The 13,146-nt window shown below is 55.5% G+C and overlaps 1 protein-coding gene across 2 annotated transcripts in view; it reads right to left on the reverse strand.

Annotated features, from left to right (window-relative positions):
* Positions 1–335, reverse strand: part of ANKRD24 (ankyrin repeat domain 24) — a 32,695-nt gene extending 32,360 nt beyond the window's left edge. The window contains exon 1 of one of the 2 annotated variants that reach the window (XM_089774964.1): positions 183–335. In XM_089774964.1, the coding sequence (XP_089631090.1) occupies positions 183–248 (66 nt within the window). In that variant the 5' untranslated portion in view covers positions 249–335. The remainder of the gene's footprint in view (positions 1–182) is intronic. The other variant, XM_075903017.2, reaches the window with a different exon arrangement.
* Positions 336–13,146: the final 12,811 nt, after the last annotated feature.

The raw sequence follows: 13,146 nt of genomic DNA on the forward strand, positions 1-13,146 counted from the left end.
GGACCAGCCCGGCCAGGGAGCTGGGGGGCAGGAGCAGCGGGGGGGCAGGGGGCTGCGGGGGGGGGGGACCAGCCCGGCCAGGGAGCTGGGGGCAGGAGCAGCGGGGGGCAGGGAGCTGGGGGCGGGGGCAGGGCCAGCCCGGCGCTGCAGATGCCCAGGCGGAGCCGGGCTCCGGGACGTACCGCGAAGGAGGCGGCCGCGCACAGGCAGATCTGCTTCATGGTGCCCAGGAGCGGCCGCCCGCCCATCCGGCCGCCTGCCCGAGGAGCCCGGCGGGGACGCTCCGCAGGGGCCGGGGCCCGGGGCCGCCGCCCCTCTGTGCCGGGCTCCGGCGGCAGCTTCAATGAATCACGCCGAGGACCCGCCTCCCTCCCGCGGCCGGCGCCTGCCCCCTGCCTGCGGAGAGCGCCGGGCGGAGCGGCGCCGCGTGCCGAGTCCCCAAGCCGGGGGCAGAGACCTCTCCAGGCCAGGGGGTGCGGACCCCGGGCGCCAGGGACCCCCAAAGTCGGGGAGCAGAGACCCCCAAACCAGAGCAGCCTGGCCGCTCCTCCCCCCCCCCCATTCAAGGGGCTAGTGGCCCCACAGGATGCTCACCCCCTACTGTGGGCCATTGTACCGACCGCCTCTGGCCCTGGAGACACTGGTCCCTGTTTCCATGTGGCGCTGAATAAGGCCAGAAGTCTGGGTGCCTACTTTGGAGGGATACAGGTCCTGGGACCAGGCTGAGGCGGGAAAGATACCCCTGACATGATAGAAATGTAGCTGTGTTAGTCTGGGGTAGCTGAAGCAAAATACAGGACAATGTAGCACTTTAAAGACTAACAAGATGGTTTATTAGGTGATGAGCTTTCGTGGGCCAGACCCACTTCCTCAGATCAAATAGTGGAAGAAAATAGTCACAACCATAGATACCAAAGGATACAATTTAAAAAAATGAACACATATGAAAAGGACAAATCACATTTCAGAACAGACAGGATCTGGTGAGCAAAGGGTTATGCTGAGCTCAGCTGGTCCTTGCAGAGATGCCCTGGGCAAGGACGGTGCATTCCTTGCCAGGAAGGAGGTCGGGGGAGAAGGTCTGTGGGAAGACCGGGCTTTCTGTCCGGAGCCACATGGCCTGTCAGGAACATTGCCACAGTGCCTAGTACGCTGTACGCCTGTAATCTCTAGAGCTACCAAGCCGTACGTATCTTTATCCGTTTTATAGACTAGGGGAAACTGAGGCACTGAGCTGCTAGGGTATTTCTAGAGGCACACCGTGAGTCAAGGACAGGGTTGAGATGATGCACCAGAAGTCCTGGCTCCCAGGGATGTGCAGACTGCTTCCACTATGCTATGCCGCTTGGGAATTTTGAATTAGGCACACTGCATGCACAAAACTCAATGTGGAGTCCTGCTTTCCTCCTGCTGGTTGCTAAATAATTGAAGAGTGTTGATTTTCTGTCTCCTCCACTTAATTCCGCCCCCGGGGAAACCTGACCCTCTTGGCTCGGTGGATCCGGAAACCTGAGTGAGAGAACTCAGAGCTGCTGCCTCACCTATGTCCCAGCAAGCCAGCCACCCTGTTCTGTTGGACTGACCCCTGCAGCTGCAGCTGGAGAGCTCTCAGGGGCCGGTGGTCTCTACATAACCATCCTGAGCAGCTTGTGATTACAGGAAGAGCCAACTTAACTGCATGTCTCACTGACCAGTGAGTGCCCATTGCTATCCAGAATACTTGACCATGCAATTTCCTTGAGTGAATGCCACACAACATCCCCAAGCCCGCAGCTGGCTGTGCCAGGCAGAAGGATCTGTCCATGCAGAGTCGGCTGTAGCATTGAAGCCTAAAATCATAGAGCTGGAAGAGACCTCAGGAGTCATCAAGTCCAGCCCCCTGCCCAAGGCAGGACCAATCCCAACTAAATCAACCCAGCCAGGGCTTTGTGAATAGCCATCAGAACTTTCTTGCGCAAGAGTGTCCATGCAGTGTGGACGCTCTCTTGCACAAAAGCACATTGCTTTTGCAATACACTTTTGAGGTGTGGACACAAAAACCCTGCCTTCTTGACAAAGCCTGAGTCAAGAAGTTGGCTCTTTCAAGAGGGGATCTAGAAATTGGGCTGAGAACTTTAGAGGGAGGAATGCTAGGAAGAGCCAACCCAGGGCAAAAGGCATGATCTAAGTTTTGTTGTGCTGTTGATAGCTTTTTGCTAATAAAGCCAAATCTCAGGGAGCGTGTACCTTTGGATGCTACACTGCAGGTACCCTTTGTAGAGCGGATTGGGGAAGAAACCTGATCACGTGACATTAGTTAGTTGTGGGGTCTTTTTCTCAAGTTCCTGTCACTCCTTGCTCTTTTGTAGCCCCTACCCAGCCCTCCCTGGCTCTCGTGAGTTTCTTACTATCTCTTCACTTTTGTTTCCCGCTCACCTTTCTCGATCCTTTAGAACATAACATAAGAACATAAGAACGGCCGTACTGGGTCAGACCAAAGGTCCATCTAGCCCAGTATCCTGTCTACCGACAGTGGCCAGCACCAGGTACCCCAGAGAGGGTGGACCGAAGACAATGATCAAGCGATTTGTCTCCTGCCATCCCTCTCCAGCCTCTGACAAACAGAGGCCAAGGACACCATTTTATCCCCTGGCTAATAGCCTTTTATGGACCTAACCTCCATGAATTTATCCAGCTTCTCTTTAAACTCTATTATAGTCCTAGCCTTCACCACCTCCTCTGGCAAGGAGTTCCACAGGTTGACAACACGCTGTGTGAAGAAGAACTTCCTTTTATTAGTTTTAAACCTGCTACCCCTTAATTTCATTTGGTGTCCTCTAGTTCTTCTATTATGGGAACTAATAAATAACTTTTCTTTATCAGCCCTCTCCACACCACTCATGATTTTATAGACCTCTATCATATCCCCCCTCAGTCTCCTCTTTTCTAAACTGAAAAGTCCCAGTCTCTTTAGCCTCTCCTCATATGGGACCCGTTCCAAACCCCTAATCATTTTAGTTGCCCTTTTCTGAACCCTTTCCAAGGCCAAAATATCTTTTTTGAGGTGAGGAGACCACATCTGTACACAGTATTCAAGATGTGGGCGTACCATAGTTTTATACAGGGGCAGTAAGATGTTCTGGGTCTTATTTTCTATCCCTTTCCTAATAATTCCTAGCATCCTATTTGCCTTTTTGACCGCCGCTGCACACTGTGTGGAAGTTTTCAGAGAACTGTCCACGATAACTCCAAGATCTCTTTCCTGATTTGTCGTAGCCAAATTTGCCCCCATCATACTGTACGTATAGTTGGGGTTATTTTTCCCGATGTGCATTACTTTACACTTATCCACATTAAATTTCATTTGCCATTTTGTTGCCCAATCACTCAGTTTGGTGAGATCTTCTTGGAGTCCCTCACAGTCTGCTTCTGTCTTGACTATCCTAAACAGTTTGGTATCATCTGCAAACTTTACTACCTCACTGCTTACCCCTTTCTCCAGATCATTTATGAATAAGTTGAAAAGGATTGGTCCCAGGACTGACCCTTGGGGGACACCACTAGTTACCCCTTTCCAATCTGAAAATTTACCATTTATTCCTACCCTTTGTTTCCTGTCTTTTAGCCAGTTCTCAATCCAAGAAAGGACCATCCCTCTTATCCCATGGCCATGTAATTTACACAAGAGCCTTTGGTGAGGGACCTTGTCAAAGGCTTTCTGAAAATCCAAGTATACTATATCTACTGGATCCCCCTTGTCCGCATGTTTGTTAACCCCTTCAAAGAACTCTAATAGATTAGTAAGACAGGATTTCCCTTTACAGAAACCATGTTGACTTTTGTCCAACAAATTATGTTCTTCTACATGATTCACAATTTTATTCTTTACTATTGTTTCGACTAATTTGCCCGGTACTGAAGTTAGACTTACCGGTCTGTAATTGCCAGGATCGCCTCTAGAGCCCTTTTTAAATATAGGTGTCACGTTGGCTACCTTCCAGTCATTAGGTACGGAAGCCGATTTAAAGGATAGGTTACAAACCACAGATAATAGCTCAGCAATTTCCCATTTAAGTTCTTTTAGAACCCTTGGATGAATGCCATCCGGTCCCGGAGATTTGTTAACATTAAGTTTTTCTATTTGTTCCAAAACCTCCTCTAATGACACTTCAATCCGGGACAGTTCCTCAGATTCATCACCCACAAAGGACGGTGCAGATTCAGGAATCTCCCCAACATCCTCAGCCGTGAAGACTGAAGCAAAGAAATCATTTAGTTTCTCCGCAATGGCTTTATCGTCCTTGATTGCTCCTTTTATAGCTCGATCATCTAGGGGACCCACAGGCTTTTTAGCAGGCTTCCTGCTTCTAATGTACTTAAAAAACATTTTGTTATTTCTTTTTGAGTTTTTGGCTAGCTGTTCCTCAAAATCTTTTTTTGCTTTTCTTATTACATGTTTACACTTGATTTGACAGTGTTTATGTTCCTTTCTATTTATCTCACTAGGATTGGACTTCCACTTCTTAAAAGATACCTTTTTGTCCCTCACTGCTTCTTTTACATGGTGGTTAAGCCACGGTGACTCTTTTTTAGGTCTCTTGCTATGTTTTTTAATTTGGGGTATACATTTAAGTTGGGCCTCTATTATGGTGTCTTTAAAAAGTTTCCATGCAGCTTTCAGGGATTTGGCTCTAGTCACTGTGCCTTTTAATTTCTGTTTAACAAACCTCCTCATTTTTGTGTAATTCTCCTTTTTGAAATTAAATGCCAGGGTGCTGGACTGCTGAGGTGTTCTTCCCACCACAGGAATGGTGAATGTTATTATATTATGGTCACTATTCCCAAGCGGTCCTGTAATGGTTATATCCTGGACCTGATCCTGCACTCCACTCAGGACTAAATCGAGAATTGCCTCTCCCCTTGTGGGTTCCTGCACTAGCTGCTCCAAGAAGCAGTCATTTAAGCCATTGAGAAATTTTATCTCCGCTTCTCTTCCTGAGGTGACATGTATCCAGTCAATATGGGGGTAATTAAAATCCCCCATTATTATAGAGTTCTCTATTTTGGTAGCCTCTCTAATCTCCCTCAGCATTTCTATGTCAGTATCGCTGTCCTGGTCAGGTGGTCGGTAATATATCACTACTGCTAATTTCTTGTTATTGGAGCATGGAATTTCTATCCATAGCGATTCTATGGAACACGTTGATTCACTTAATATTTTTATTTCATTTGATTCTACATTATCTTTCACATACATTGCCACTCCGCCACCCACCCGGCCTGCTCTATCCTTTCTATATATTTTATATCCCGGTATGATTGTGTCCCACAGATTTTCCTCATTCCACCAGGTTTCAGTGATGCCTATTATGTCTATCTCCTCATTTAATACGAGGTACTCTAGTTCACCCATCTTATTCGTCAGACTCCTAGCATTTGTGTACAAGCACTTTAAAAATTTGCCACTGGTTATTTGTCTGCCCTTCCCTGATGCCCCCATTCCTCTCTGGTTTATTTCACCCTCCCCTTGCCCCCATGTGAAAATGGGGAACGTGGACTGAGGCAGGTCTACACTAAAGAGTTAGGTTGACCCAGCCAGGTTGCTCAGGGCGATGGCTGTGAAAACATAGTTAAGTTGACCTGCCCCCGGTATAGTCAGCCCTAGGTGGGAAGGGGAATTAACGTCAGCGGCAGAAAACACCTCCCCCACTCCTATGTTGCTATCCTGAGCATCTACACTGAACCTCTCCCATGCAGAGCTGCCCAGAGGATTCAGGGGGGCTGGGGCACAGCAATTTTGGGGGCCCCTTCCTGGCACTCCCTGTTTCAGACTTCAGACATTCTGATGGGGGCCTGGGGCAAATTGCCCGCCCCCCCCCCCCCAGGCGGCCCTGCTCCCGCGATGCAGCTGTGCTGCCGCAGTGTTTCTAGCAAAGACAAGAAGACTCACCGCTGCCCACAGAAGCCTAGCTATCCCTCGGTAACCCCGCTCCACTCAGCAGCATGCAGAGATGTAAAGGAGGGCAGGGTTGGGCAGCGCCTTTGGAATTTAGCGTGCGGCTCTGCGGCCGCGTGAGATGCCCACATACCGGCCTGCCACAGCTAGAGTACCACCCCTGGGTGAAAAGAGGGACCAGTGGCCTAAAAACAGCACAAAAGGGGGAGAAGGGACCACTGTTCTAGCTGGGGGTGTCCAGATTTAGTTCTGATGGACCCTTGGCTGGAGAGATAAGGGCTCCAGCATCCTCTTCATGTAGGTGGGTCCCACAGCGATTCACTGATTGTAAGAGACGCTCCCTTTATGGCTCGTAGGTGATGGTCCGGGTGGGGACTGCGTCCATCTGATACTGCCGCGGGGAAGTTAGGCTGGAACTGACCCAAGTGCATTTGGCCCTGGGTGGCAATACCCTCACTTGTGCAGAAATTCCCTGGGCTCTTTAATGGCCACAAGCGGCGAGGGCTTCGGTTTCATTTCTCATTGGAAAAATTGCACCTCCGGCAGCACAGTGTCCGCTAGCAGCGTACAGGGGCATCCGTCTGGCTCAGCCCCCTGCTGAATCACCAACCCCACTTCAGCAATACTCACGTCAATCTTCTTAAACTTGGCCTTCAGGCTTTTCATTCTGGCTGGAGTTCTCCTGCTCTGCCCCTGCGTCAGTGGAAGTCTCTGACCAAAGAACATAAATGGGTGTAAATTCCAAAATTCCCCCTCTCCCTACATCCAAGGGGCCATCAAAACTTTTCAGTGTTTAAAGATCAAGGTGCCTCCAAACCAAACGGCTCAACGTTCATAATGGTAGTCTTCATTAGGGTTGCCAGGTGTCCGGTATTCAACCGGAGAGATCGGTTTTTGGGCCCTCAACCCGGTAAAAAAATTCAGAAAATACCAGACATGTGCAATGTCTGGTGTTTTCTGAATGGGCGCCCGACAGAAGCCTGGCGGGGCTGTAGGGAGTGGCTGGGAGCTGGGGCGTGATCGGCGCTGGGAGCCTCTGATTGCGTCTGACACAGGAGTGACGCCTTGGGGAGGAGGAGAAGCCCCGTCCGTGCTCCTGAGCGCTGGGCAAGTGTGTTGTAGAGCCATAGCCGGACTCGCTCTTGCTACGCCGGGACTGTGCGTGGGACAGGAAGTGCCCTGGGATCTGCATGTGCCCGGGTCAGTCCTGCTCCCCACTGGCTGATTCTCTCCCCCCTGGCTCCTCCCCTGGCCAGCCCCTCCCAGCTCTCCCCGACACCCCGCCCCAATCTCCCCCGGCCAGCCCCGCTCCCCCCGAGCCCCTCCCAGCTCTCCCCGACACCCTGTCCCAATCTCCCCCGGCCAGCCCCGCTCCCCCCGAGCCCCTCCCAGCTCCCCCCGACACCCCGCCCCAATCTCCCCCGGCCAGCCCCGCTCCCCCCGAGCCCCTCCCAGCTCTCCCCGACACCCTGCCCCAATCTCCCCCGGCCAGCCCCGCTCCCCCCGAGGCCCTCCCAGCTCCCCCCGACACCCCGCCCCAATCTCCCCTGGCCAGCCCCTCCCAGCTCTCCCCGACACACTGTCCCAATCTCCCCCGGCCAGCCCCGCTCCCCCCGAGGCCCTCCCAGCTCCCCCTGACACCCTGCCCCAATCTCCCCTGGCCAGCCCCTCCCAGCTCTCCCCGACACCCTGTCCCAATCTCACCCGGCCAGCCCCGCTCCCCCCGAGCCCCTCCCAGCTCTCCCCGACACCCTGCCCCAATCTCCCCCGGCCAGCCCCGCTCCCCCTGAGCCCCACCCAGCTCCCCCCGACACCCCGCCCCAATCTCCCCCGGCCAGCCCCGCTCCCCCCGAGCCCCTCCCAGCTCTCCCCGACACCCTGTCCCAATCTCCCCCGGCCAGCCCCGCTCCCCCCGAGCCCCTCCCAGCTCTCCCCGACACCCTGCCCCAATCTCCCCCGGCCAGCCCCGCTCCCCCCGAGCCCCTCCCAGCTCCCCCCGACACCCCGCCCCAATCTCCCCTGGCCAGCCCCTCCCAGCTCTCCCCGACACCCTGTCCCAATCTCCCCCGGCCAGCCCCGCTGCCCCCGAGCCCCTCCCAGCTCTCCCCCACACCCTGCCCCAATCTCCCCCAGCCAGCCCCGCTCCCCCCGAGCCCCACCCAGCTCCCCCCGACACCCCGCCCCAATCTCCCCCGGCCAGCCCCGCTCCCCCCGAGCCCCTCCCAGCTCTCCCCGACACCCTGTCCCAATCTCCCCCGGCCAGCCCCGCTCCCCTCGAGCCCCTCCCAGCTCTCCCCGACACCCTGTCCCAATCTCCCCCGGCCAGCCCCGCTCCTCCTGAGCCCCTCCCAGCTCTCCCCGACACCCTGCCCCAATCTCCCCCGGCCAGCCCCGCACCCCCGAGCCCCTCCCAACTCCCCCCGACACCCCGCCCCAATCTCCCCCGGCCAGCCCCGCTCCCCCCGAGCCCCTCCCAACTCCCCCCGACACCCCGCCCCAATCTCCCCCGGCCAGCCCCGCTCCCCCCGAGCCCCTCCCAACTCCCCCCGACATCCCGCCCCAATCTCCCCCGGCCAGCCCCGCTCCCCCCGAGGCCCTCCCAGCTCCCCCCGACACCCCGCCCCAATCTCCCCTGCCCAGCCCCTCCCAGCTCTCCCCGACACCCTGTCCCAATCTCCCCCGGCCAGCCCCGCTCCCCCCGAGCCCCTCCCAGCTCTCCCCGACACCCTGCCCCAATCTCCCCCGGCCAGCCCCGCTCCCCCCGAGTCCCTCCCAGCTCTCCCCGACACCCTGCCCCAATCTCCCACGGCCAGCCCCGCTCCCCCCGAGGCCCTCCCAGCTCCCCCCGACACCCCGGCCCAATCTCCCCTGGCCAGCCCCTCCCAGCTCTCCCCGACACCCCGCCCCAATCTCCCCCGGCCAGCCCCGCTCCCCCCGAGCCCCTCCCAGCTCTCCCCGACACCCTGTCCCAATCTCCCCCGGCCAACCCCGCTGCCCCTGAACCCCCCCACCAGCCTTGCTTCTTACTGGCCGCCCCCACAATCTCCCCATGCCAATCCTGCTGCCCCCGACCCCTCCCCCCAACCAGCCCTGCTTCCTGCCAGCTGCCCCCCCCTCCCCCGATCTCCCTTAGCCATCCTCTCTGTCCCTGACCCTCCCTGCCAGCCCTGGTTCCCGTCCCCCCCCTCCTCCCAGCCAGCCCTGCTCCTCTCCCGGCTGGTCCCTCCCCCGCCCCCACCAATCAAGTGTGTCCAGTATTTTTTCTGAAGCTACCTGGTATCCCTAGTCTTCATAGAGGCTCAACGCTCAGCCCTCTCCAAAAGTTCAGACTCATGCATTCTTTCTTTACTGACTTGTCATCGAAATGAACCAAGTCCTAGGGCAGTGGTTTTCAATCTGTTTATCACTGAGGGCCTCGTGTGCAGCTCTCTGTGCATCACCGGGGCCTCGTCCACACAATACATGTGCCGACTGTATGGCCCTGAGGGTGTTGTCACATGGCCTGCAGCTGTGTGCTGACTGGTCCGCAAACACTATTTGAAACCCCGCCCACTTCTAAAAGCCCCTCCCCCAGCCTTGCAGGAGGGACAACCGGACCCAGGGTTCAATTGATTACGGGGGACAAATAATGAAAATCAGGGTCAGGAGTGCGGTCAAAGGTTTAAAACGAGGGAACCAGCGGGGGATACTGAGCAGAGAACCCCAGACGGCACCCACTGCTCCTCCAAGCTGTCCAGGGAGCCAGTGGACACCACCCAGAGGAACTCCACCCAGATGTGTGACAGTAGGGAGCACAGAGGAACTCCACCCAGATGTGTGACAGTAGGGGAGCATCCTCCTCCTGGTATTATATATCACGGCTTTCGCCAGGGCCAGGAGGAGGCTGACGAGGAGGTCTTGCGACTTTGTGGGGCCAGGGATGGGGTGTGTGTAAATAAAAAGGTGTGGGGGGAAAAGTGCAGCCAGAACCTCAATAAGAGGTTCTGGAGGAGCCGGAATAAAGGCTGCAACCTGGCTCATTCTAGGTACGCATGTGCCAGGTTTTCCCTCACGCCGCAAAAGGGGCAGGTGTCGGGGATGGGGGTGAACCGCACCAGGTACACGCCCATGCTCACGGCTCCGTGAAGGAGCTGCCAACTGACGTCCCCAATGGGCGTGGGATTAAGGTGGAATACACACCGGTCTCTCAGGGTTCCCCACCCTCCACAGATCTCAAATGGTCCCGCCGTCGCAAGCACAGGCTGAGAACCACTGCCTCAGAGGCTGCCAGTTGCTGATTTCAAATGCACATGAGTTTGCTTCTGTTAATTGCTTTGGAACACTTGCAGGAGGCTTGGTCTTGGCCGGCCTAGGGACCTGCCAGCCTCTTGCTCTGTGCCTGCCACCGGTGTGCATCACGGTACGCTGAGCCGTGCGATCCTTCCACCAAGGTACCGCTAGCCGGCACACTGAGCTGGAAATAGGGTGTCTTGCCGTCCTGGCATATCATGTCCGGATGCATAGAAGAGACCTCAGGAGGTCGTCAAGTCCAGCCCCTGCTCAAAACAGGACCAATCCCAACTAAATCCTCCAGCCAGGGCTTTGTCAAGCCAGGACTTACTGTATTTTCCGGTGTATAAGACGACTTTTTATGCTAAAAAACATCCCCCCAAAATCGGGGGTCATCTTATACGCCGGGTATACAGGCAGTCCCCGACTTGCAGGTACAAACGGGGCTTTTCTCGCCCCGGAGGACACGGACTGCGGGACCTCGTGGTCCCGCCGCCCATGTACTCCGGGGCGAGAAAAGCTGCTCCGCGTCTCCCTGGTCTGCAGACCAGGAAGACACGGAGCAAAGCCGCGGAGGGGCTCCGGCAGCGGGGCAGCCCAGGTGCGCCTGGGCTGCCCCGTTGCCGGCTTCCCCCGAGGCTTTGCTCCCGGTGTCCCTGGTCTGCTGGTGACGGTCCCCAGCAGACCAGGGGCACCGGGAGCAAAGCCGGGAAGGCGGAGGGGCGCTGGGGCGCTGCCGGTTGGCCTCTTAAGGGGGGGTAGTCTTATACGGTGAGTATAAGACGAAAACCTATGTTTTAACTAGAAAATTAGGGGGTCGTCTTATACGTCCAGTCGCCTTATACGCCGGAAAATACGGTAAAACCCTCTAAGGATGGGGATTTCACCACCTATGGGTGGGGGGTGCAGCTAGGGCTGAGGAAGGCAGGCCCCCAGCTCCACCTATAGCCCCACCCTCGCTGCGGAGGCCCCGCCCTAACAATGGGGGAGGAGGCAGGGCAGCATGCTGAGCACACAGCCCCCCACGGAAAGGGGAGGAGGCTCATATGCACACCAGCCTCACCAGCCTCCCCACCCCACACGGTTCCAGCCTGCCCGGCCCTGGAGCACAAAGAGGGGGGGCCACTGGGGACAGCAATAATCACCCCCAGAATGTCTACACCGGGCATTCTGGGGCACAGTGTGGGCGGGGCCATGCCTGGCGATTTGTGAAAGCAAAGCCTTCCCCCACCTAGGCTACTGGGTGCCCCTCCACCCCCTCCCTAGGGAACCCATCCCAGTGCTTCCCCACCCTCCCAGGAAAACAGTTTTTCCTAATATCCAACCTAGATCTCCCCCGCTGCAACTTGAGCCCATTGCTCCTCGTTCTGTCATCTGTCACCACCGAGACCAGCCTCTCTCCATCCTCGTTGGATCCCCCCTTCAGGTCGTTGCTATCAAACCCCCCTCACTCTTCTCGTCTGTAAACTAAATAAGTCCAAATCCCTCAGCCTCTCCTCGGAAGTCATGCGCTCCAGCCCCTTAATCATGTTTGTCCTGTTACTCTCGTCTCTACCTAGCTCATGGCACACTATATTACGTGTACTCCTCTAGCGCCTTCACCTGAGGCTCTCAAAGCATTTTACAGCCAATTAATGAAGCCTCAGAAGGCTCGTTAGACATTATTATTTCCTTTTTACCGGTGGGGAAAGCAACACATGGAGAGGTTAAGAATTGCTCAGGATTGTCTGGCATATTGGTAGCAGAGCTGGGAACGGGCCTGATTCTGAGTCCTCTGCTTTAAGCACCAGGCAGCACTTTCACTTCCCCATCCCACACCAGACTGTTAAATCTGCGTGGGCCGTGCTTTCTATTGCATCAAGATAACCAGCCAGGACAGGCTCCAACTCAATGCATCATGGCCTATTGGCCTTGCCTCTTTAGCATCACCATCCTCTCTTTCCTAGGGCATGCTGCCTCTTTGCTATTCCCAGTAATGTCCCTTTCAGGATATGTCAAATGGGGACATGAACTGTGGCACAGTCATATCTATGGCTTCATATATTAGACCCAACAGTCACTGAGCTCTGGTAGCAGAAGCTTCCCTCATTTCTGGTCTTAAATACGTGAATCCCGCATTGAGAGGGCTGGACAGAATGGGGTGGCTATTCCCCTAGTCCTGGGGCCTTTCCATCACTCCCTCCCAACCCTCTTCCCTACCTTGCTGATAGAGCCGAGTGCAGCCGGGAGGGCTCCTTCCCTCTGTGCCCAAGGCAGAACAAACTGAGAAGTGTCTCCTTACTGCAGTCTCAATTGAAGGAATCTCACCCTACGATAGGTGGCCCAGTGGGGGCCAGCTGGTGAATCCACCAATGAGGATAGCCAAGGGGTGGGACTTAACTGCGATAGGAATTAAGTTACTCACCTGCTACAGGTACAGTTACCTTGCCAAAGCTGGTCGCTGCTCAGTACGGGAGGATGGCAACAGCATTTGACAGAGCTGAATGTATTTCTCTACATAGGGCCGAACCCTGTTCATCCTGCCTAGCCCAGTTATGTCACCAGTGCTCAGCACAGCTCAGCTCTCCACACACCTGCCTGGCTGCTTGTTTTCAACTATCCTGATCCCCAGTCCCATAATCTCTAGGTCGTAATCACTAAACAATGCTATTAGGGTTGCCAGGTGTCCAGTATTCTACCGGACAGTCCAGTATTTGTGCTCTTTGTCCGGTAAAAAAAAATCAGAGAATACCGGACATGTGCAATGTCCAATACTCTCTGATTTTTCCAGCTGTGCACCAGACAGAAGCCAGGCATGGGCGAGGGGAGGTGGGGTGGCTGGAAGGTGGGGCCATGATCGGCGCTAGGTGCCACCGAAGAACGAGGGGGGAGGGGCTTATTATCCCACGTTCCTTTTTTGTTTGTTTGTTTTTTGTTTTGCTCGACCAAAAAATTCCACGTAT

This window comes from Pelodiscus sinensis, chromosome 32 (genome assembly GCF_052426305.1).
Source record: "Pelodiscus sinensis isolate ZL-2025 chromosome 32, ASM5242630v1, whole genome shotgun sequence".
NCBI lineage: Eukaryota > Metazoa > Chordata > Testudines > Trionychidae > Pelodiscus > Pelodiscus sinensis.